Here is a 27,033-nt window from a genome sequence, read left to right on the forward strand (position 1 = left end):
TTAATAATTGGATGTGCCAGAACTTTCTTCAGTTAAACAAGGAAAAACTGAAGTCATTGCATTTGGATACAAAGATGAAGTTTTCAAGGTGAATGCATACCTTGACTCTAGGGGTCAAACAATCTTGGTGTGATTAAACAGACCTTAGTTTCACTAGTCATGTCAAAGCAGTAACTAAATCAGCATACTATCACCTAAAAAACATTGCAAGAATTAGATGTTTTGTTTCCAGTCAAGACTTGGAGAAACTTGTTCATGCCTTTATCACCAGCAGGGTGGACTGTTGTAATGGTCTTCTCACCGGCCTTCACAAAAAGACCATTAGACAGCTGCAGCTCATCCAGAACGCTGCTGCCAGAATTCTGACTAGAACCAGAAAATCTGAGTATATCACACCAGTCCTCAGGTCCTTACACTGGCTTCCAGTTACATTTATGATTGATTTTAAAGTACTTTTACACATTTATAAATCACTCAATGATTTAGGACCGAAATACATTGCATATATGCTCACTGAATATAAAGCAGACCACTCAGATCAGTAGGATCGAGTCAGTTAGAGATACCAAGGGTTCACACAAAACAAGGGGAGTCTCCTTTTAGTTATTATGCTGCCCGCAGTTGGAATCAGCTTCCAGAAGAGATCAGATGTGCTAAAACATTAGCCACTCTTAGATCTTGACTCAAAACTCATCTGTTCAGCTGTGCATTTATTGAATGATTACTGTGTGATGTCTGAACTGATTGCACTGTATTTTATGTATTCACTGTATTTTATGTAAAATCATTTTCTATTTTTAACCATTTTGATTACATATTTTTCATCTAAAGTCTTTGACATAAAAAGCTCCCATCAGTCACACAATGTCTTGACACATCCTTTGACTTTACATGCCTATGGTAACCAGTTGATGATCTGTTTTATAAAAGGAGACATGTTTGTCTAGCTTGAAGAACTAAAGCCTCTTAAATATGTCCTGGAAAGAAAATATCTCTGTATGATGTGTCACAATAGCTTTAATCCTTAGAAAAAAGTACTTGTTGTTCACTTCTTATGGCATTATATCTGTGGTTCACAGAAAATCCTTATTTTTCCATTCACATAAACAGCATGCTCACAGACACTGATTATCTCTCAGGTAGCTTGTGGTTGTAATGATATTTTTCAAAAGTCTTCACAGTCCTGCCTAAACTCTCAGCCTTTCACTGCAGGGCAAACAATCTATTTAAAATACATTTAGAGTATAAGTCTCTGCTATATCATTGACATGTTTATTGACTCATGTCTGAATGAATTCTATTACTGCACTCTTACTAAGTGTGTAATATTCAGTGTTATGGAATTTTTTATTGTAAAGATAGTAACAGGTGCAATATGGCTTACGTTTGCACCGTGAAGGATACAATCAATATTTTAATGGATAAATTAATGGCACATATTGACATATATTATTTTCAATATGTGACATCTATTCTGTTTCAGTCATTGAAAATGAAATGATTAGAAAGAACAACTTACACAAATGAAAATAACTTCAGCAATGCCTGTCTTGTACCACTGAAAAGTATTTAACTTTACACCTTGGTCAGGTTAGAAAGTGTATTGAATGAAATATTTTTGAATATTTTTTTTTTTTCTGAAAGGCTTTTCATGAGCTATACAATCAATATATTGTTACTGTGCAACAAAGCTGCCATTCCACATTCTATTAAAGTTAGTTCACTGTTGCAACACATGTATAGATGGACAATAATAAATAAACCACTTCTTCATTTTTATTTGAAGTATTGAATTGATTTGCACATGTCTAGATGTATTGAGAGACACTGAGCTTATAGGAATTGGGTTATTTTTAAGATGAATGACGGTCCTCCAGCATTAGACTGTAGCTCTTCTAATTTACTCTTTTTCTCTCAAGGTACATTAAATGTGACCCATGTGGATGGCAGTTGGTGTGTGAAATTAAATTTCTGATTTCTTTCTTGTCAACAACCAGTGGTCAGCCAAATCTTGATTTGTTGAGCAGAGCTCCTTGCCAGAGGATATTATGTTGCTATGATCAAAAGGTAGAGTACAAGACTGACAAAGACGAGAGTATTAAAAGGATTGCCAAGATATATTTTCTGCATTGCATTCAATCTTTTGAGTGATCCAATTTCCTCAAGATAATCTTGACCGATTTAATTAAAAAAAAAAAAAAATCCCATACAATCCACAAAACTATAATAATGCAAAAAGGAAAACATATATATATTAAGGAAATATGCCCATGTGTAGGTGAAATTAGATGTCGTCAACCCAGATGCTGTCATGATACATGGTTAATTAACACTGATGAGTTGTCACAGCACATCACAATTACATGCTTCTGTAAGTCCCACAGAGGTTCTTGGAGGAATCTGCAATTCATGTAATGCATTTGATGCTCTTTTTTAAACCCACTGAACTGATTATCATAAAAGAGGTCCACAACAACATAATTTGCATGCCTGCAGAGTCCTTTTGTTGAGTTTTTTACATAGAAGAAAACAAACTAACTCGAATAGTGAAAAGAAGATAGCACCATAAATCTTTTCTCTGTTGTGTGATTATCTAAAAATGGGGGTTATTTTAAATCATTACAGAGCTACAGAAACCAGTCGATTCGAATGCAGAAAGAAACATGGCAATTAACAACACCTCACAGCAAAAACAGAATATGTAAAAAAAATAATAATAATTTAAATACCCCCCCACACACACAAAAATAAACTAAATGCCTATAGCAATGCAGTGTTGGTTGAAGGAGTGATTCACTAAAATGCTGTAAAATTGCTCAGTAAAGGGCAGTTCCCTGGGCTTACTCTGAATCATAGCATCAAAACATCCCTTGTTACATGGACACATACACTTGAATAATATATTGCATTCTGTATGCTGAATGATGACAGGAAAATTATGCCCAAAAGAATGAGAACACCCTTTACAAAGCAAGCAATGTCTGTAATTTGAAAGGCCTCCACAAAGTCTTTGCCTAGAACCCCATAAAAAACCTTTAGGATAAAATGGAACAGCATGTCTGGCTGCGTGACACAATGTCAGGGTTTGGCCTGATGGTCCTGTGTCTTGTTGAACATATAAAACATGCCCCCCAAAAATAAAAAAAATTTATAAAAAATAATAATCCCTTCGTTTGTAGCCATAACAGCTTACACTCTTCTGGGAAGGCTTGCCACTAAATGTTGGAACATGGATGTAGGGATGTGTGCCCATTCAGAGCATCAGTGAGATACACCACTGACGCTGGGCAAATGTTGGCTTGCAGTTAGTGTTCCAACTGATTCTGAGGCTGCCCAAATACGACTTATCAGAAAAATACTAAAAATTATATTTACCTTAAAGCATTGTCTATTATGCATTGTCTTAACCGACTGACAGATTGAGCTCAAATTGAACGCCAACTGAGAAAGAACCACCAGGTGGGGACCGTGAGCTTTTACGGAATTAAATTAAAATGAGTTGGGATAAGTAAATAAATGGTTTAATGTGAAAAGGAACTTGCAAAAAGCGTCATACCAGATCATTGAAACCGTTATCAAACTTGAAGTCTCATATTAGCATATTCTGTCCAACCTGAAAGAACCATGCAATATTTTCCAACTTGAATAGCCTATACAAGGTGCGCTGTGAATCAATCATATTTCATAGCCCATTCAAAAGAAAGAAACTGATTTCCATGGACACGCGCCGCCAAACATCATCTACCTGGCGCGTTCTGAATCACATATGCAGATTACCTACTCATATTTTGTATTAAAGAAAAAACAGAGCTGCATTTTAAAGTACGAGTCCCTTAGTTTTCCTCTAAGAAGCGCGTGTTCACAGCATCTGCCCGTGTGTGCGCGCGACTTCTCTTTTGGCACGCGCTGCGCAATTGGCAGTGACGCTCAGAGGAGCGAGGTGCGTGTAACCGAGAGCTAAAATTGATTTCGTGATGAGGAAAGGTGAAGGAGCACAGCGTTGCGAACTGTTGTCTTGTCTTCTTCGGAAAAATCACAGGGCTCATTCTTTCTTTATCACTGAATACAACTGAGGGATACGAATCCGAACTCTTTTTGCGTCATGAAATTCAATAATTAGACTTTTTTTTTCTCAAAAGGAGACATGGTCGATTGAACATTAATACGACATCCAGCCAAAAACAAAAAACCTTAATATTTTAATCACATTTAACCCAATATTTTTTTTCCTTATAATAATGGATTCGCTCATCACTTCCACTGACTTCCAAAGTAACTGGACAACAAACTCCACTGCACAGAATGAAACCGAGATATACTGGAACCAGTTTGTGCAACCGGTTTGGAGAATAGTGCTCTGGGCAGTGGCTTACAGCACAATTGTCATCGTCTCCGTGGTGGGCAATATCACGGTGATTTGGATCATTCTGGCGCACAAACGCATGAGAACAGTGACGAACTATTTCCTCGTGAACTTGGCATTCGCTGAAGCCTCAATGTCCGCATTCAACACCGTTATAAACTTTGTCTACTCCGTGCACAATGAATGGTATTTCGGACTCTATTACTGCCGATTCCACAACTTCTTTCCCATAGCCGCCGTCTTCGCATCTATATATTCAATGACCGCGATTGCACTCGACAGGTAAGTTCATTCGTTTCCAGTCGCACTGTGCACGCGCCAAACGCACGGATCTCAGCAGTGCGCGTGAGGAAACGTTGGGATTCTTTGCATGTTTTGTTGTTAAAAAATGTACACGATACATAAAAGTAGCCTATGTAAAGTATAAAAGTGCACAACAGTTAAATGATTAATTCGTTTCATTCTTTAAGAAGCCCCTTACAAAAATGACCATGATAGTTTCCTTTTGACTGTCAAAAATAACTGGTATTTGGTATTGGCCACTCTTATGGTCCACAACAGAAAAGATTTTGCTTTCATTGTGCTTCTTTTACTGCTTAGTAATTTTCATATTAATTTATTGTGGTTTTATGCTGCAGCAGTAACTGTAACTATAGTAGGGTAAAATAGGGGAAGATGATCCCCTTAAAACAGTGTGCATTTACTTTTAAAATTTAACATTTTTAGATATAAGCTTACCATGATGATGGATCAGCCAATGTGCTATTTAAATAATAATAATAATAAAATAAATAAATAAAGATAATTAGTTGCCATAGCACAAAATGTAAAATTATTCAAAGAAACCATATCATACACCAAATGGACTAATTTTATTGTTTCACTTCAAAATAAAAACAATATTTGTTATTCCACAGAATGATTTTCACAGACTTTTACATTAACTGTTCCCTCCTGGTGGAATGACCTGCCCAACTCAATTCGTGCAGCTGATTCCTTAAATCCTTAATCTTTAAGAAATGGCTAAATACACATCTCTTCCATCTTTATTTGTCCCTCTAATTCTTTATATATATATATATATATATATATATATATATATATATATATATATATATATATATATATATATATATATATAAAACAAAAAATACTTGGCCATCTGACACTTACACTCTCTATTCATTTTCTATTCTATCTACTTGTTTTCTTTTTATTATATGTATTTTAGCGTTAGGCTAACAGAGACTTGTCATAGCACTTGCATCTTATTGCTCTTTTGTTGGTTTTGATTGCTTTTATTATCTTCCTTTGTAAGTCGCTTTGGAAATGTGGTTTCTATAGTTGTGCAGTAATAGTAATGCTAGTTATTGTTACTAATAATTGTGTAATTATAACTGCCTTTACAATCCAAACACAAATATAATGTTATAGATCTTTTCAGGTCCATATTAAGAATTATCAGAGCATCAATGGTAGAGGTAATTTGTCTATGACGTCATATGATAGATGATAATCCCACTCATAACCTTCCATAGTCATCGTTTAGAAATGTTAATTTCTTTAGTATGTGTGTGTGTGTGTGAGTGGTGATGAGGTAATTGTAAGGGTGCTGTGTCTGCCTTGCTTCTTCATTTAATTACCATGTGTAGCATGAGAGATTATTCACAAGCGGGGCTAGACTTCAGGTAATGTCTGACCTTTCATCACCCTGTTCTAATTCTAAGATGTCGTTTTTCCAACCTTTTGACACAGCACACCTATTATTCAGAAAACTGCCTGCTTTCATCTATCTACATGCAGAAACATGAACTTCTTTACAATTCTATTACCTGAGTGACCTGTGGGGGAGATGGAGGGCAGGCGTCAGGGGAAGACTACACTGTGTGTGTGTTCAGGTCCTTATAGAGGAAATACTTGATGGTTATTTATCTTAGGAAGATTCTTTAAAAAAAAAAAGCAAGTCAAGATTACATTCTAGCTAAACATGAAGCATACACAGCAAATTAATCATGGCTTTACAAACAAATAACTCAGAGCAAATGCCTTGATTTTTCTTGTCAAGAAGACATTTACAAAGCCTAGAGCTTTTCATTAAGCACTCTGAGTAGTTTTGGGAGTAGAATGTTTCAGTAGACTTTTATCATGTTTTATCTTCTGCCACTTTTAAGTGATTTCTGTCAGACAGTGATTTGATTACTATCAACTAATGGGCAATTGGAGGATTGAAAATTAAATTATGCCTAAAGATGTAATGTAGAAATAACATTTAATTAGCATTTTCAGAATGCTTGGTTTCTGACAAACCTTAAATAGTTTTAGATGAAACCATTAAAGTCAGTATAAAATTAAAATGCACCCTATATCTATTTTCTAAATGCATGCTATTTATAATATTGTGAACAAATCATCCATGCATTTTATTTTTCACATTATTTATTTATTTATTTTTTTAATAAAAGAAAAATTTCATAGCCGGATCTTCCAGTGAAACAACATACTTCTCCAATCATTTAGTCTACTTAAACCCCGTCCTTTCTTGAAATTCACTGCAAGCTCATGTTGAGATTTGCCTCCATCCAATCAACAACTGGATAGAAACAAACTCATTTTTTCATTTCAATAATCCTTTAACTAGGATGTAAATCACAATATGAAAAAAGATCAGTTGCTACACATTTATATTTATTATATATTTTTGACATTATTTATATTTAAATCCAATTATTTATATATATATATATATATATATATATATATATATATATATATATATATATATATATATATATATATTACATTTATATTTTAACATTTATTTTGATGGATATTGCTCTTTATTTTGCCTTACTGTGCATAAGAGTATAAAATCATTCAGTAAAACCCGGTTGTAAGTAATTATTCCAGTATAAACTCTCCTAGGCACTTTGGCTGATGTGTTTTTCCTGCCCAGATTTCAGCTCTGTTGCTCTGGTTGAGTCATAGTTGCTTTGTTAACACATGCAGACGGGTGTACATTCACAAACAGCAGCAAGGCTGTCACCTCTGTGCAGACAGATCACTTAGGTCGAGCTGCAGTGTGTGACATAATTGTGTCACATGCTTTAGTAGCAATAAACGATTGCCTCTCTGTCCAAATATAACATCTCACATTCTCACTCATCTCAAGATGTTTTTACTTCCTTATTTTATTTCTTGCTTTTAAAACGTGTAAAGGTGCTGATGAGTAAAGACTCCTTAAAGCCGAGCTGTGACGGCATGCTAAAGAGCATTTGCGAGGCTGGGGAAACAACACATGGCTCAGAGGTTCAAACTGTCATGTGTGGCAGGAATACAATTCCTAATCAAATTACCAGACAGAAGCTAAATTTGAAAGAAAAGCACTGCAAGCATCACATTGTGCAACCTGCACTGTCCGTCTCTGCTCCCTCTAGCATGTTGTCGTTATTGATTTAGCCCTGCTGCTGTTCAGACCGAGGATCTGTTGCTTTGAGCTCCACTTATGTCAAACAGATGTGCTTGAATGTATGTCTGTGCTGCATCTGACCTCTTCACCTGCTGAAGACTCTGCCATGAGTCTATTGTCAGTTCCTCATTACTCACTCGTCTTTTCTGGCACTGTAATGTTAATCATGTTGTCCTTCAGGACATCACTTTAACTGAGCATGACTGGAGAGGCTGAAAACAAATTCATGGGGAAAAATCTGATTGCCCATCACTTATAAGCTTGTGTGTGTGTGTGTGTGTGTGTGTGTGTGTGTGTGTGTGTGTGTGTGTGTGTTTGTGTGTGCCTGCTGGTGGTTTAGCTGTAAGGTTTTCCCATTATCAGTGGAGTGGAAGTTCTCTCATTTCACTGAATTGCGAATGTCAAATCAAGGTTTTGTTCTCTTTGATGTTTAGCTTTTATACTTTGAGGCACTGAATTTCAAGGAAATTCAAAGCAATAGTTTCCTCTAAAATGAACATTTTATAATAATGTACTCAGCCTTATTTTTCTAAACCCGTATGAACAGAAATAATGAAAAATGGGGATTGATCTGTCAAACTTCAATTGACAAATACACTATAAAACACCCATAAAAGATGATCAATGTTCCCCTCTGTCATGTAATGTGTTTTGCAAGTAATGTGGAATTAAAAATTTTTGTTTTAAGATATATTTTATTTTTGAGTTTAAGTTAGATTTTTGTATTTGATGTAACAGTGGTACAATATTTGCTACAGTGGAAGATTTTCAGTGAATAACTATAAATACAATGTTCTTCACTCAAAGCTGTCCTATTGCTTCAAAAGTTGCAATATGATGCCTTTTGTCATTTTGGAGCTAATCTTTCTGCTTTCACTTTTATTATATGGCCAAGAGCAGGCAATATTCTGCACATGCTTTTCTATATAATAATAAGATTTTTATTCATATTGACCTTTTTATGTTCCAAAGAAGAAAGTCAGTCATATGGGGTTTGAACAAAACAATAGAATGTTTATTTCAATGCCACATTTTACCAAAAAAAGAGAAAGAAAGAAAAGAGAAGAAAAGACAAAGAAAAAATGAAGAAATATTCCATATGCATAAATATTCACTCCATGCAAGGCTTCTAAATTTACACAGAGGAAAAACAGTTGTCTTAACAAGGACACAACTGCTTAACAATCAGCCTGAACCTATGATTTATTAAAATAAATGGATGATTATTCAGGTTGTGAATCTAAAGGACAGTTGTGAATATTAAGACTAGAGCTTTCCAGGAAGTTAGAGACTAATTAAAAAACAGGAGAAGGCAATAAAAGTACAAAACAATAGCCTAACAAGTTAGAAAGGTTTGTTCCTCAAAACTCTCTGCATAAAACCATAAGGAGACTTTTTAATGAAGTCACTGAGAGAGGCTAGTAGTCACTGAGAAGGAGATACATCTAATATCTAGTCAATTATCTAATAAAGAAATAGAAGTGAACCAATCGAACTTTAAAAAGAGCCCAGCTTAACATTGGCTTGTAGGGAGGGTGACACAAAAAAACACCATTATGCCTGGAGTTAATATAGTAAACCAGATTATGTAGTCAGATGAGACTATAGGGATGAGAATCAGAAACTAATTTAGCTGCTGTTTACTCTTAATGATTATCACATACATGATTTGTGTTTTGAGGGTATGGCTGTTCTTGATCCCAGTCTGTCATGGTTAAACAAACATAAGGGTCCACCCATTCACATGAGACAAAATTGTTACTTTGTGGGAAAGAAGAATCCCGCATACATAACAATAATCGCTTGAACACATGAACTTAAGAACTACTTGCATGTGTAACAATGAAAATAATACGTAAAATAAGGACCTCAGAGGACATCAGATGATGCTAAACCTGAAACAACATACAAAACTACCAAAATTTGCTAGTTTGTTTGCAACATATAGTCATTGCTGTTAATGGTGGTCACTGTCTTAACTAACTGCGTGATTCTGCTGTACATTTCTGCCATACGGACATCAACTTGAGATAGTCACTACTGATGCGCTACTACTAAATATAATGGTGAAACTTTAATCTTCTGTAAAGCTGCTTTGCAATGATTTGCATCATGAAAAGCGCTATATAAACTTGAATTGAATTGAAGTAATACGATCCTGGATGAGCACTCATCTTCCATTTTTGTGCTAGGCCTATTCTATGGGGAATGGTCAATGCAAGAGCTGTCAATCTGACTGATTAGTCCAATCCAGTAAAACAGTCCCTGATTGGTCTTTCCTCATCATCCCTTCCCAGTATACCCACCCACTAAACCTGACACTTGCGGATAGAGGGAGTAACTTGTAACTTCGGATTAACTGTAAACAATGACAATCAACCAAAGGGTTGTTCTATGAATGCAACAAAAAGCATTTTCAAAAACTAGGTTTTTAAGTTTAAAAGCATTAATGAATTACTATCATCAGACCATGAATAACCCCAAAAGCTTGATTCTTTAAATATCACAGGTGTTTTTGATATCACTGTAGTAATATATGTCTGTGCTCCTGTAGCTCAAGTGGTAGAGCATTGCGTTAACAAGCGCAAGGTTGGGGGGTCGGTAGAAATTGATAGCCTGAATGCACTGTAAGTCGCTTTGGATAAAAGCGTCTGCTAAATGCATAAATTTAAATTTAATGTCTGTATCATGTAACATACAGTTGCCTTAATCAAAGATGTTCATAAACTGGAACATTTAGTGATATTTCAAAGTATTTTTTTAAATCATTTTGACAGATAGAAAATATTGTATTTACCTGCTTTAGACACATTCCAGTGAACACTGCATGTAGGGATCAGGGACAGTTACATTATATATTGTTTATTTTTTGTTGTTTTTTTGTGCTTATTTACAGCTCATTCAATCAAACCGACGGATAAGGATTATTTGTACTGCAACCTCATTATGTGAAATTTTTTGTTTCACTATTTTTGAATGAAACTTTACAGATCAGAAATGCCTCCCATAATCTAAAATGCAATAGACTCACTGGGAAAAGGTGGATTGTTTGAACTTTTCAGCATTTTCAAATGGTGTCGAGACACATTCAGATCCCAGATGGCCGCTGGCTTTTGTAAAGCGGCATGTAATGCCACTCAATGATTATCTTAAGGTATGCAATGTGTTATGTTGAGTTTGGGCTTGTTTGAAATGAGAACACCTGCTTTAAATAAATGTATGTCATAGTTTACTAGTGTTTACTACTGTTTAGTGAAGCTACCAAACACGGCCCAAAGCCGCATGTGTATATTGTTTTCAAATACTTGACATTGTTTGGTCTACATGAAACAATTATGCTTTTAAACAATACATGACACAAGACTATCTGTCGTGTAGGAATCTTAATGGATCACATTTTCAAGTTAAGTCACATTTTTATTTTCAATTTAGGTATATATTTTTGGTTCATATTTTTGGCCATTTTCTCTTTCAGCCAAAAACCAACTGTTGAAATTTGTATCCCTATTTTTACCTTAAGTAAAATAATGCACTTATGTTTGAGAGTAGGCACTCAAACTAATTTCAACCGATGTCCAACCACTTTAAAATTTCTGACCTTGCCACTGAATTGCAGTTAGGTAAATCAGTGAGATTAATCGAGAAACTGTTCCAAATTATTTATAATTGTTAGTGATTCGCTAAAACAAAACAGCTCATAAGAGTCATTTGCTCAAAAATCATGCTACACTGGTCGCACTGTATGTTTCATTCTGAGAACCTTTAACAGAACCGAACATCGTGAAAATCCTGGTTCTCCACTGTAGAAGAGATCACACATTGCACACAGCTTCTAAGGGAAACAAAGCAACGTTTTACTCTTCAGATAAAATGCTAACAAAGCCTGGCTTTGAATACTATCTGAAAGTGGTACATTAAGTTCTGCAAGGTTTCTCCCAGCTCCAAATCAATAAGTTAAATAAATCCTGCCACAAGTGTATATTCAGTGTTCCTATAATCGATGATACACTAACTTATTGTTACTAAAGCACCATTCCAAATCTAAAAACCATACAAATCCACTATTGTATGCGCTCAATAGGTTTGTAAGCTGTGTGTGGGGGATTTACTCTTTGGACATTTTCATTCCATTTTATAATGATACAGCTCCATATTGGAGAAAATTATTTAAGAGGATTTATCTTAGATAACAGAGATTGTTGTGTGTTGGACAGAGATGTGTGTGTGTGTGTGTGTGTGTGTGTGTGTGTGTGTGTGTGTGTGTGTGTGTGTGTGTGTGTGTGTGTGTGTGTGTGTGTGTGTGTGTGTGTGTGAGGATGTGATGAAGTCACTGATGTGTTGACAGCTTAACTTGTTAAGAGTGCAGAGCAGGACAATATCTCATGCTTTCAAGCACAACCAGAGCTGCAAAGGATCAATGAAGATCACAGTGGGAAAATAAGTGGTTTAAATGTGCTGAGAGTGAAATCTGCAAGCAGACAGTTTGTCTTCATTTACACCATCAAGGTTTTCTAAAGAAAGTGAATACACTCTCTTCTCTTTGAAGGGTTTCTCTTTGTTGGAGATAAAAATAAAAAGTTTTTTTCTTATGTAGACTTATAATTAAGACTTAAAAGAACTCAGTTAACATCAAATTACCGAATGCATTACAGACTTTAATGTATCTGATTACATAATATACATTTTCCTTAACCAGAACAAAAACATTTAGAACACATAATATTTGAACCACAAATGTGCATTAAAGAATAGTTCACCCAAACATCCAAATTTCCAGCAAATCTTCTCAGCCTCAGGCAATTCAATATGTAGATGACTTTGTTTCTTCATTTGAACAAATTTGGAAAATTTTAGCATTACATCACTTGCTCACCAAAGGATCCTCCGTAGTGAATGGGTGCCATCAGAATGAGATTCCAAACATCTGATAAAAAACATCACAATAATCCACAAGTAATTCCCACCACTTCAGTCCATCAATGAACATCTTGAGAAGTAAAATGCTGCATGTTTGCGAGTCCATAATAAATAATAACACTTCATCCAGTAAAAAAAAAAGTCTTTCCTCTGTTGTCATCTCACATTAAAATGCACCAACATATTTGTTTAGGATGGTTTTGGACTATTTTTGCTTGTAAACAGTATAGATCTGTGCATATTTCTCTCCCGATTCAGCAAGACAACTTTTTCAATGGAGAAAGAAATATTATGGACCAAGGACTTGTATTTGAGCGGGAAACAATAGTTTAAAGTAAAACATCTTAATGAAGGATGTTTCTTACAAACACGCAGCATATCACTTCACAAGACATCAATTGATAGACTGGAGTTTGTGTGGATTGCGTTTGGATTATTATGATATTTTTATCAGCTGTTGGACTCACGTTCTGACGGCACCCATTCACTGCAGAGAATCCATTGGTGAGCAAGTGATGTGATGTTCAATTTCTCCAAATCTGCTACTGTGAATAAACAAACTCATCTGCAACTTTGTTGGCCTGGGGGTGAGTACATTTTCAGATAATTTGCATTATACTATTCCTTTAAATGTTTTAATATTAAATGTATTTGTTCAATTTTGATTCGTTCAGTTCATTTTTATTGTTTTTGCACATCTTGAAAATAAGCTTAAAGAAAAAAATGTAAGCAGTAAGCACCTCAGTATACAACAGATGTGGAGCTTTCAGCACATCTGTCTGTTTCCTCCACAGATATATGGCCATCATTCATCCCCTGCAGCAGAGGATGTCTGCAACTCAGACGAAGGTGGTCATCGGGGTCATCTGGGTGCTGGCTCTTCTGCTGGCCTTCCCCCAATACTATTACTCCGACACAGACCAGCTGCCTGGCAGGGTGGTCTGCTACATCGATTGGCCTGAGTACACTGTCCTCGACTTCAAAACGATGTAAACATCTCACTTTTAAACTAATCTGCATGCTTATTGCCCCATGCCACCATTTGCTGGTATTAGAAAATGTTTAGGTTGAATATTTGCTTCAGAAATGTATTTAAATGTAGATTTATGGCTGTAGGTGCAGAGAATTCCTTTTCCCGATCAAATTTCACCAACCTTTCCGGATATTGCTGGAAACATTACCTTTATTACTCTCTAATTTTGGAGTAATCAAAAATCAGCGCTGCTTTTTCCCTACATGTTTGCTTATAGAACTACAGAGAGGAGCTTCATTACAAAGAAAACAGTAAACACAGGAAAGTCATGGTCCTAAGAGAGAGAATACAAGAGTGCAAGACTATTAAAGCAAACATAATTGGAGAGCTCGCCCAAGGGTAAATACAATGACTTTACAAGAGCAGACGCTAATGATTATTACTCCTCTGTAATGTGTTTATATACTCTCAAAAAGTTGGCTTGTATGCAGATTGACTTTAATCTGAAGTGCTTAGGTCTAGTGTCAAGTGCTTTGAAAATGGTGCACAAAAACATTGAACATCGAGCCCATTAGAAGCCAAGATCATTTTGCAAAGAGTTTTCATGGGCGGTACTTTGTTTTGAAACACGGTGAGGACAGCTGTGGGGGAGGGGTGCACAGATGTGCCAGTTGTGATGTCACAAAACCGCTTAACTCATGAAATCCGATTTTGCACAAATAACTTGGCTAAACAGTGAACTGTTTCCATTAGTGTATGTGATGCACTCATCCGGATATCAGGTATCTATTGTGCAGCATTTGCTCATTTGCAAGTTGAAACACAAATGTAAATCTTTAAAATTGGAAATTTCCAAAAACTATTCTGACTTATTATCGAAATAGCAACATGTGTCTCGAGAGCTGTGTGCTGGAGAGAGCATTGCTGTCATCGCTTATTAATAAACAACTACAGTGAGCACTTAGAAAAACAATAACAAATTCCAGTGCTGTAATATTACATATTAACACACTTGAACACACTAAACCTTCTGCTAAACAAGATTCTTCTTCTTTATTACATATATCACTGCTGTTATCTTTGTAGAGAATGACACCATTAAAAAGTAGTGTTATTATGTTTCATCACCCCCTGCCTTAAAAACCTAATTTTCTATTTTATTTTCTTTCTCTGTATATTTCAATCACCTGCTTCTGCCTCTACCTCACATTCTGTTTCATACAGCTTTCTGCTGTACTTGTTATATTCCTCTTTCTGTCTGTCTTTACTGCTGTGAGTGAGAAGTGCGAGTCTTTCTCTGTTAGTTAGTAAAGGAGTCAGCCTTCTAAGACCCCCAAGATGTTCCCTTAAGCACCCCACCATCTCTCTCTTACTCACTAAAACTCATTTCACATTTTCCCCAAACTCCCTCTTCCATTACCGTGTCTTTCACACCACAGTTAAGCTGCGATATAAAACCTTTTTGCTGGTGTTCCAGGTGGTATGGAAGTTAGCAGATCCATTTTCTACTGAACAATATATTTCTTTATAATTCACACTTTTCTGCAAGAAACATTAATTCATCTTAATCTCTATTGTTGTCTCATTTTACACTAAAAATATCCATAAAATAATACAAATGTACTTGAGAAGCAATAAGATAATAAGACCACGTTTACACCTGGCATTAGTATAAACACTCATTTGTCCCGAATGTGCCTCAGATCGCAGGGAAGCCTATTCGCAACCACTCACACTCAGACTTTGCTATGATGTGTAAAAACACATGGATTATGGTCTCCCAGATTTTAGTATTGAGATAACAGTTAGGATCTTGAATTTCAGTTTTACTACAGTGCACTGTGAGTGTATATTAGCACCATTTGTTGCTTTCTTTTGGGATCTGATATAGAGCCTTTGGACGCGGGAACAGTGGAGCGTGAATCAGATGGTATTTATGCACTGCTCTCGGTTCTCTGCAAAAGTGATGTATTGTAGAGTGTGCTGAAATAAGAGGAGAGTGTCTCGACAAAATCCAAACACAAGTAGTCATATTTGGAATGCATGTTAATACCAGATGGAAGCATTAATGCGTCTCGACTGACCACTTGTGGTCGGATCACTAAAAAACTATCTTAAAACCAGATGTAAACATCATCTAGGATCTGTTTTCAGGGAATATATGTTGTAGTAAGTTTATTTTTCTTATCTCATCTCATCTTTGCTAGACTTACACATTAACAAGAAAAAAACATTGCCATTAGGGTAAAAAACATTTAATAGCTTATATTCTTTTCAATTTGCAGAAAAACAAAGAAAAGGAAAGAAAGAGAATAGTGTTTTACAAGCTCCATTGAGCAAGCTGAGGGCAACACTGGTCAGGAAGACTCATCTAGCCAACCTCCTCAGGCTGACAAACTGGAATCTTTAAATTATTATTAATCATTTATGAACATTTAATATATAATTTGATATACTTACCCTTAATTAGAGCAAATGAGCATAAAATCATTAGTAGTAAATCTAATTGGTGTGCCTTCTTCAGAAAATGTCTCACAGCATTTCGATTCCAACAAGCATGCAGGAAGTAAAACTGAGCACAAGCATCTTTAGATCCACATGAGATTGGATGCGTTCAGCAGGAAGCCAAACTGTCATCAGCTCTGTAATCGGTGAGCTAGCTGTTCATCAACACAGCTTAAAGATTAGACTCATAATACGGCAGTCATCTGGTTTGTCTTAAATGAGGTATTTTAGTTTAGCTCATCTCTAAATCTTCTTCAGAGCTTTACACTAATTTCACACAAATTAATAAAACCAGTCTGTGCATAGCCTGTGTGATACTCTTAACACAGATTGTAAATAACAAATTCACTCAATGAAATGAAAAATCCCCTCAAATGCTCTTTTGTAAATCCACATTTGAGTGTCATTGTCATGCAGTCAGCAATGGACAGCATGCTTAACACCACACCGTCCATGTCTGAATGGATGTAGCACTTCGTATTTTTAATAATGAAGCTGTAATGACTTGTACAGATGGGTTAAGTGCGCCAAACCGAGATGAGACCTGTCTTGCGTTAACATAATAGATGAGTCTGATTAGCAATGACACCAGGTCTGTTTTATAGCACATGAACTGGGTTTGAAGTGTTGCACAGCACACTGTCTAGCTCTTATTCATGGCTTTGCCGTGCTGGGTGTTATAATAGACTGGAGAGACATGCCAGAGTATAAATAGTCTGGTGTGTTATGAAAGCTCACATGCGACATACCTGACATGAGCTCATGCTTATGTTCAAGTGCTGAAAAATTACCTGTATGTTACTTGAATAACATTCACACACGTTTAAATATAGAATTCTGTTCCACACAGAGGACCTTTTTTGTTTATTTAGAGAAAGACTTTATAGTTATGTTTCATTTAAAGGGATAGTTCACCTAAAAATGAAAAATCTGTCTTTTACTCACCCTCACGTGGGTCCAGGTCCAAATCTGCATGATTTTCTTTCTTCAGACCTATCCCACTGACTTTAATTTGTGCAAAAAGCAAAGAGACATTTTTCAGACTATCGTTTTTCATGTGTGTGTTCAATAGTATATTGAATAAAATAGTGTGGAACAGAACAGAATATTGACTCAATTCAGTAAATTATCGCTTAAAGCAGAAGTCTCATTTTGATCTCACTGCTGTCCCTAGTGAAAAATAAATATACTAAAATATATTTGAAATACATTTCCTTTGTGCTAAGTACACTGCAAATACATTTACATGTTTATGTTCTTAATAAAAATAAACTTGTATACTTAAAGTTTGCTAAACAACAATTAGTTATAAACTAAAAGTATTTGATTGTGTTAAAGTGGAACTATTAGGTACACTTGAAATATCTTTATTTTAAGTACTGTTATTATTCAATTATTATTCGGTTTTAATGAATGGTGTTATTTAAAGATCATACAATCCTCATCAATAGTGGCATTAAAATGTGCACAAGTAGTACTCCAAATTAAAGTTTAATTATAATTTTTATATCAGTAAGTCTTGAGCAATATGTCAGTAAATATTTTAATAGATTTCAACTATACTTAGAGGAAATAAATGTATATTTTAAATATATTTCTTTTTTATAGGGGTCAAGGAGATACAACCAAGATTTTAAAGAGATCGAATCACATACAGGAGGCCAACATCATACTGCATTTCATCTTACCTCCATTACCCTATTCATCCTCAAAATAAACAGCCAAACTTGATACTGCAAAATCACACTTATATAGGAGCATTTGTAAACACGCTGACTTATAAATATACTTGATACATCAGGCAGTCCAGCTAATGTAGCTATATACCACATTATCTTTCCTCAAAAAAAAAAAAAAAAAAAAAAAACCTTTCTAAGAATTGAATTCAGCTTGACTACAAAAAGTGCAGAGATGTATGATGTTATCTCAGCACCCCACCACTGTTCTGACCATTTCATCGTGTTCTTTGGTTCTGTTTGACGGTGGTTCACCGATACCACATTCTCCGTCATCCCTACCTAAAAACTAACAGCTCACTAACAGCTTGTGGCCAGTCTGTTTCAGTTTGCCTAGCCTGAAACTTGCTGCAGGCTTCATCTCTCTTTCCCTCCGTCTCTTTCTTTTCTTCTCAGCTCTTGCGAGAAAAGGGGGAAATTGAGCTCTCCTCAATCTGGATTCTGACAGGGTGCGCTCCATGCAGCACTGATTTCGGCAAATTGCCATGAGACTCAACCAGAACTTGCAGTGCAGCTAGCTATTTATTTTATTTATTTATTTATTTATTTTTACCAGAGATTACAGAAAAAAAAATGCTCCACAAATATAAGGTAATATGAGTTATTAGTTCTAATGAGGTGTCTGAAGACAGTGCAATGCATTTTGATGACAAAAGACACATACAGTAGCTGTTACAAAAATTTAAATAGAAGAGATCTGCAGAGGGGCCAGTGTGCAAAAAGGAGTCAAATAAATAACATTTCAATAACCCGTCAATAATAATTGTATGTTTTTGATATGAGAAATACCCATGTTTATGAGATATAAAGATAGTATACTGTATGTAACATTATAAATTTCTTTGTCACTTTTGATCAATTTAATGTGCCATGCTACATTTTTTCAGGATTCTTTGATTAACAGAAAGTTTAAAAGAACAGCATTTATGTGAATTATAAAGGTCACATTTAGTGTCACTTTTGATAAATTTGATGTATCCGTTCTTAAGTATTAATTTCTTTAAAAAAAAAAAGAAAATCTTAATAACCCCAAACTTTTGATTGATAATGAAATATGATATGAAAATTGTGTAGATTTTACATTTCTTTTCCACCCTACAAACATGAATACAATTCATAAAACCATTTTACCTAGAACACAAATTACACCAAAGTAAAAACATTTTCATTCATCTACATTTTATTACTCTCAAATTACTCATTAATTTGCATTATTCCTTTATATTGCTTACCATTATTTAAAAAAAAAAAAATCTAACATAAAAGTAGCATTTAAAGAGAACAAATACACAATTTTAAATTGCACAATTCAACAAACTACATACTATATATATATATAAATATAAAGTTGAGTATTTCCTTACACTTATTTATACTTAAAAATTTCTCAACCCTTAGCTATACCACTGCCCACAACATTTTTGCAATTTGGGCATTCCCATAATTGGTCAAACATTTGGTGGTAGGGATATTATGTGAAGTAATGCTAAATAAGGAATAATCACCACACATGTAAACCATATCAAATGTTCCAGTCTCTTTCCCTTCCTGTTATTCCAATACTTGACTGGCATGTCCAAATCCTGAAAGAACAAATTCAAAGATTGTTTTTGCAAATGTCCAGGGAGGTTTTAGAAGAGAAGCTAGATGATATACAGAGGTGAGAATGAGGAAAAAAAACAGCCTTTATTTGTTTTATAATTAGGGTTCCATAGTTTCATTGCATACTTTTACCTTGGTCTTGATTCAAATTAAATAATTGCCAATTTCTCCCTCTATTGCAAATGTCCTCACTAATAGCTGGTTGTTGTTTTTGGATGACAAAAGCCATAAAGATTGCATTTGTACCTAAAGTGTTCTACCTAGGGTATTAATTCATTAGTCCTATCTGCAAGGCGTTCAGAAATCAAACATTCTGTTAGCATGTTTCATTAATTACTCTAATTTGTCTTTTTGTGTGGGAAGGAAGTTGATAACAGACATATCGTGATGTTCTTTATGCTCCATTTACCTAAATGTGCTGCTGGAGCAAAACAGTAACTTGTATTTTAGATATCATTAGTGAGTTACTGCTGCATGACAGTTCCTCAAACTGTTTGCTCATGGTAAACACTCCAAATCCGAAAGGTGTAAACCAAATTGGAAGTCTAATACTGAGCCATCACTTTTAACTGGCAGCCTTTTTTTCCACCACAGCTCTGTCAGATAATTTGTCATAGTGCAAGTAGAAAGTCTTGGCTTTGACGTTGAAAGCAATCAGTCTAGCTGGCATATTGCTTCATCTCTTCATTACCTGTGACTTTGAATTGACCGGTTGTTCTGACATATGGCATTCTAATATATTCAATGAATTAAGACCGCAAGTCGCCACTTAACTATTATGTGTCATACAGGAACTTCTCAGTAATGTTGATGAAATTTCCACATCCACAGATGAAAAATCACTTTCTCTCTGGAATTTTGCTTTGCTAGTCTAAAAGTACTGGAATGCATGAAAGTGCATACGTGTCATCTGAACGAGTTTTAGATTGGGGTGGGATGAGATGGTTAGGTTGTGGGATCACTATTTGGCACAACCTGAGCTTTATAATATTAATTATCGCCTTATTTATGTTGTTAGGTAATCTTAAACCATCCATCCATGTTACGTAATTGATATTCATCATCCAAACCTTTACACTATTCATAAATTGATGTTCTGTGCAGAAGTGCTGCAGTTGTATGGCCCTGTATGTAGAGATGCAATATAGTATGTTGTATGTTTGTATGTTTGTATGTTTGCTCGGATATTTTACATTAGCTTTTAGTATTAAGAAATAAATGGATTAAATCTGTATAGTTAAAGGAATTTGAGGTAAATAAAAAAAGATAATTCTCTTTTACCTGACTCTCTCATAAAGATTATACAGCATTTTGATGAATATTTCAACTTTTTTTCAAAAAAAGTCAATGGTGTCCAAAATAACATTAAACCTCGCTGTCATTGTTTAAATAAAAAACACAGAAACATTTTTCAAAATATCTACTTTTGTGCTCCACCGAAGAAAGAAAGTCATATAAGTTTGGAACAAGATGAGAATAACAGTAACTAATGACATTTTTGAATGAACTATCCCTTTCAATTCTTAAAACAAAATTGTCAACAACTTACCATCAAGATGCAATAAAAAATTTTAAAAAACTAACTGTCTCCTGAAATAAGGTCTCCTGAAATAAGTGATTTGATTTTCACTTTTTTTTAATCAATTACAATTGAGATAAAAACATTAGATTTACCTATCTTTGTCTATCACGGTTTCCACAAAAGTATTTCCACAAAAAATAACAACTGTAAATCGGCAAATTAGAATCATTTCTGAAGGATCATGTGACACTGAAAACTGGATGGCTGCTGAAAATTCAGCTTTGCCATCACAAGAATAAAATAACAAAAAATATATTCAAATAGAAAACAGCTATTTTAAATTGTTATAATATTTCATCATATTACTGTTTTTACTCTATTTTGATCAAATAAATACAGCATTGGTAAGAATAAGAGACTTCTTTCAACAAACATTTGAAAAGATCTTAATTATTCCAAACTGTTACCTCTTTAAAATAACATCATAATCTGAAACTAGAAATAGAAATGTTAAGCTTTCTTTCTCAGTCTCTTGCCTTCTCTTTTCCTTCTCTCGACACCTGTTTTCCTGACTGCACTTAATTGCTATTGAAACGGTGAGCGAGGTTTAAGCTGTGGTTAGCAAGAGGTGACTAAACTCCCTCATCAGAGTCCTTTGGTGCTGTACCTGGTTCAATCTACTTTCCTGGACACATTCTTTAACATCAGCCATGGAGAAGCTGTTTAGCATAGGAAGGGGGCGGATGAATGGGGCCAAGTCCAAGTCTTCTGCTGACAGCATTCCACCTGTGTCACTAAGGAATATAAAACAATGGAAGTATAATTAATCATGGCCTAGTTTTTCAACTCCCTCATGAAGGGAATCACTGAAAGCAACAATATTACAGAGAACTCGTCTCTTGTGTTGTCTTCAGATTGGCAGGTGGCATTCCTGATACGAGTATCTCTCAGTCTGGCCCTCAGGGCATTTCCTGCAGTGTCTGCTCTTAGAGAACATCGCCAGTTTGTTCATTTTGGAGAAAAAGGGATTTTTATAGGAGCTCAGTCACATAACCCAATCTGAAATTGATTTTTCTCATGAATATCAATTACAACATGAATGGATGGTTTAAGGTTACTTTAAAACTATCTAACATTCATGAGGGCTATAATATTTATGATAATATTATTGTTCATGTTTGTGATTTTCCATCTGTGGATGTGGAAACTTCAACATTATTGAGCAGTTCCTTTAAGAAAGTAAATGCTGTATTCTCATCTGGCTGTGGGTTTGCAAGTCAACGTTATGATTCAAACATGTGTGGTGCATTTTAATAGATTAAGACTGTAAACTAAAGAAAACTGTGATGCAGTTTGGTTTCTGTGTTTCCCTGTCACAGGTTTATTTAATAATTCATGCATTAAGCACTTTGTAATTGCTTTTGAGGTATTAATATGAAGTAATATATTATTTTTTTGATATATGACTTCACTTCTCTGTGGCACTGTGTCTGATTCATGATCTTAGTTCTTTGTTAGACCCGGTGCATTAGGGGTAAGAAATGAGCTGTGCCTAGATTTCTTGGACAGGCAACATGACTCAAGTCTGACAGAGATTTGGCAAAGCAAAATGTTTTGAAAATGGATAAAACAGTCTGAACAGTGAAAGGAGATTTCACCAAGAATGAATTGCGCCAGCTGATAACGTCATTTATTTGCACATGCCGTTTGCATTATGCACCCAATTCACTAAAGGAATGATTACAATTACATGAATGCATTTCTTGGATGATTTTAGTAATTGAAATAAAACATTTTATGGAGATAGACACATTAACTTGTGGCCATATTGTAATAATTCATTCCTCATTTTAAAGGGATACTCCATCCCAAAATGAACATTTTGTCATTAATCACTTACCCCCATGTCGTTCCAAACCTGTAAAAGCTCCGTTCATCTTCAGAACACAATTTAAGATATTTTGGATGAAAACCTGGATGCTTGAGACTGTCCCATAGACTGCCAAATAAATAACAGTGTCAAGGTCCATAAAAGGTATGAATGTCGTCGTCAGAATACTCCATCTGCCATCAGATGTGCAATCTGGGTTATATGAAGCGATGGGAACACTTTTTGTAAGTGAAGAAAACAAAGATAACGACTTTATTCAATAATTCATTGGCAGTCTATGGGACAGTCACAGGCCTCCCGGTTTTCATCCAAAATATGTTAAATTGTGTTCCGAAGACGAACTGAGCTTTTACGGGTTTGGAACAACATGGGGGTATGTGATTAATGATAATTTTTTTTTATTTTGGGATACAGTATCCCTTAAATTTAGTAAAATCATCTAACAAATTCTTAATTCATAGCCACAATATCTTTTTTTGTTTGTTTGTTTGTTTGTTTTTGCTGCATGTCATGTCATAAACCTTTTTTTTTTGCATTCTTACAATCTTAAGTAAACAAAATATCAAGAATGAGAGTTAAATTAAACCAATAAATAAAAATAATGTGTACTTTCCTGTTGGTTTTGCCCATTCCATGAAAACCAAAAAATTAAAATAGCCAACAGGATTTCAGGTGTTAGTGAAAAAGAATGCTAAAATTGCATGCAGATTTAATTATTATCTAGACATTATAATTGTATTAATATAAAAATATTTCTTTCTTTCTTTCTTTCTTTCTTTCTTTCTTTCTTTCTTTCTATCCTTTTGAATATTTTGTGTGTGTAGCAGTGCTGATTTACTTCCTCCCTCTCCTGGTGATGGGCTGTGCTTACCTGGTGGTGGGTTTGACTCTGTGGGCCAGTGAGATCCCAGGAGATTCATCTGACCGTTATCAAGAGCAGCTGACTGCCAAACGCAAGGTCTTCATCACATCATCCTCTTGCTCCTCCTTTTTTCATCATCCTTTAAGCCCATGACATTTGCCTACACACAGTCCAGGTCAGACTCTGAACTCTGAGTTAACAAAGCAGACAAAGTTCACACGCAAGGGGAGGAGGGTCAGATGAGGCCGCATGAAATAATAACTATGAAACTCACCCGCAGTGAGAAGGTCCGTCTGCTTCTTTCATCCGTAATATCTGTATGTATGTGTGTGTGCCTCATTCACCACACTTGAAGGATATGAAGTCAAGATATGTTTCCTCTCCAATATCTACTGTACATATCATTGCTTTAGCATTTTATTCCTCACCATCGTCCTCTTCTTCCTCACAAAAAATATCTTAATCTATTTTTCAAGCAACCATTGTTAGTACTTATGATGACACAATGTGACATACTACCTCTGAGCGCCTGTATGTCCCCGTCTTCTGTTTGAGCTTCATAAACATCAAAGAGCCTCTGACAGTCTGCTGGTGACTGAGTGATTTGCTACTACATACTCTGGCTTCTGGCAGAGTGTGTCACTGTGGTTTTCATGCTGATTTCAGGCCCATTTCAGGATCAGGAATCTCTAGCGAACATGTAGAACATAAGTAGTTTAAGGCAACTGACCTACCTTTCATAGACCTGGAGTAGTCGATACAGGTACAGCTTATTGACAGCAGTCCAAAGGCAGCTTTTTTTATGGTAGAACAACAATGATAAAATAAGAAAATCAAAGTAGTGAAAAATAAGATGCATTAGCTGAAAAATAAGATGTTATTTGAAGGTGCACTCCGTATTTTTTTATATATACAAGTACTATTTTAGACATATGCTGAAGAAACATGAATGCAGCATCACACAAAAGATTTCAGTTATTAATGGCATTGTAGAAATGCATGATTCCAGAGACATTGTCCACATCATTTGTAACTTTAGTGCAGGTGCGGCTATTGTTAACTTGAATTTGCAAGGCTTCAGGTGTCATCTGCCACCGGAATTTTTTTTTTTTTTTTTTTATACACTTTTTTTTTTATGGAAAATCAATTGTCTCTTCACATTACTATAAGCTGAGAGAAAAAAAAAAAAATTATCATACAAACAATAAGCCTTAAATATAATTTATGTAATTGAAGCTATTTTTAAACATATTTGGCTCTTTGATAAATGGCTCTGCACAATGCATATTTTTAGCTTTATATTTTTTATGTTTAAATGTGATTTTTAATGACATGTTTGCATGCTGCTTGCTGGTGGTAAGTTAAGGCCAGTGAACCATCTGAAAGCTGTGAAGAAAATCATTAGGGAACATTTAATCTGTCAGCATTCTGTCAGTTTTTGTGCAATGTGGGCAGCATGCAAAGCCCAGGAAATCAGCTTGAAGGACAGAAAATGTATTTAAAGTCATACAGCATAACCAGTATTAAAATTTGCTCTTCTTGCCCGACCCTCAGGTGGTGAAGATGATGATTGTGGTGGTATGTACGTTCGCTGTTTGCTGGCTCCCCTATCACGTCTATTTCCTGATTCACCAGTTCTACCCGCACCTGTTTGAGCATCCCTTCATTCAGCAGGTCTATCTGACTATCATGTGGCTGGCAATGAGCTCCACTATGTACAACCCCATTATCTACTGCTGCCTCAATGACAGGTAATTTCACCTGGAGTGAAAACACAGTAATTGACGCGCACACACATACACACATGCACGTCTAGCTCTTTCCAGAGTCCCTGTAATATTTGCTATAATATCATTATTGTTCAAAATGATCCATCTTTTTGTGCCATAAAATGCAGTCCAAAGCTGTGATGTATTATTCTCTAATGTATCCTGGTTTTACCGCCTCACTCAGACACTGAAAATCCATCACAAAAGCCTTTGAAAGACAACAAAGCTTTAATATCTTCAACTTTAAACGCGTCATTATCATGTGACTATTCGTCTCCTACATTTCTAAATGTCTCCTCAGGTTCCGTGCCGGATTTAAGCAGGCATTCCACTGCTGTCCATGCGTCCCTGAGGGATCCTATGACGGTCTAGAGCTCAAGTCCACCCGGTACCTTCAAACCCAGACCAGTTTGTACAGGGCCAGTCGAATGGAGACCACTGTGTCCTGCGTGATGCAGCCGTGTGAAGATGGCCAGAAGGTCACGTTTGGGAGCATCAGAGGGGCCACTGGGAGGCCAGCAGTTCACAGCCCCTCCAGGGAGCACACCTCCAATGGCTCGTCATCTCGCAGCATCTCCAAAACCATGTCGGAGACCTCCAGCTTTTACTCTAGTAACAACCTACAAGAATGAGAGTGCAAAAGCACAAGAGTCAAGGAGACCGAATGCCACTATTTTAGCGTGAGATGTAATCCTCTTCAGTTCTCCGCCCCCAGTGTAAATCTTGAGGATTACCTTGAGTGTGTGCAGATGTGTGTGTTTTAGCTGGTTGAGTACACACACGCCAAGCGTCTTTAATTTCAAACGATCCTTCATCTTTCATTCTTGTCACATTCTATTCATGAGGTTCATAATTATGATTAAAGGAACATTTACATTGATTTTTTTTGGAAATGCTTTCTTACCAAAGTGATGTAAATGACATTGCTTTGTGCTGTCTTAAATGAGAGCCTGATTGATCGATCCTGCAATCACTGAAGACATTTTAAAAGTTTACATTAATGGACATGTGATGCAGTGGAACACTGAATTTATTGAATATGACCGCTTATATTTGTCTATCATCGTGCTAACAACAACCCGACTATAATAGGAATAGGAATATCAGCGAAAGTATCCCCTCTTAATCCCCCGAGTCTCTAAAGATGGCCCACCCGGCTCAAATGATACCTGAGCACATGTTGTTTCTTCAGTGCATTATCTGCAGATGGGAGTTTACTGCAGACTTCACAGCATATTTTCTCTGTAAGCACCTTCAAAATCTCTAAACTGACTGAGACTGAACAAAAACACAGAGGGCAGGGATCATACTATTGAAAATGCCTTGGTGGCTTCACGGTCAGTTAGAGCAATGATCCAGCCTGTGAAATGAAAACGAACCATGTCAGTTGCCAATATCAACACCTTGTAGCTACACAGGCAAATACA

At 35.7% G+C, this 27,033-nt stretch overlaps 1 protein-coding gene across 1 annotated transcript; it reads left to right on the forward strand.

Moving 5' to 3' along the window:
• Positions 1-3,904: 3,904 nt before the first annotated feature.
• LOC122137440 (substance-P receptor-like) lies at positions 3,905-25,592 on the forward strand. Its single transcript, XM_042723983.1, has 5 exons — positions 3,905-4,645; positions 13,541-13,715; positions 19,096-19,115; positions 23,783-23,933; positions 25,392-25,592. Exons 1-5 carry the CDS (start codon positions 4,239-4,241, stop codon positions 25,590-25,592), a joined length of 954 nt encoding a protein of 317 aa, XP_042579917.1. The 5' UTR covers positions 3,905-4,238.
• The last annotated feature ends 1,441 nt before the right edge of the window (positions 25,593-27,033 follow it).

This window comes from Cyprinus carpio, chromosome B5, assembly GCF_018340385.1.
Source record: "Cyprinus carpio isolate SPL01 chromosome B5, ASM1834038v1, whole genome shotgun sequence".
NCBI classification, from domain to species: domain Eukaryota; kingdom Metazoa; phylum Chordata; class Actinopteri; order Cypriniformes; family Cyprinidae; genus Cyprinus; species Cyprinus carpio.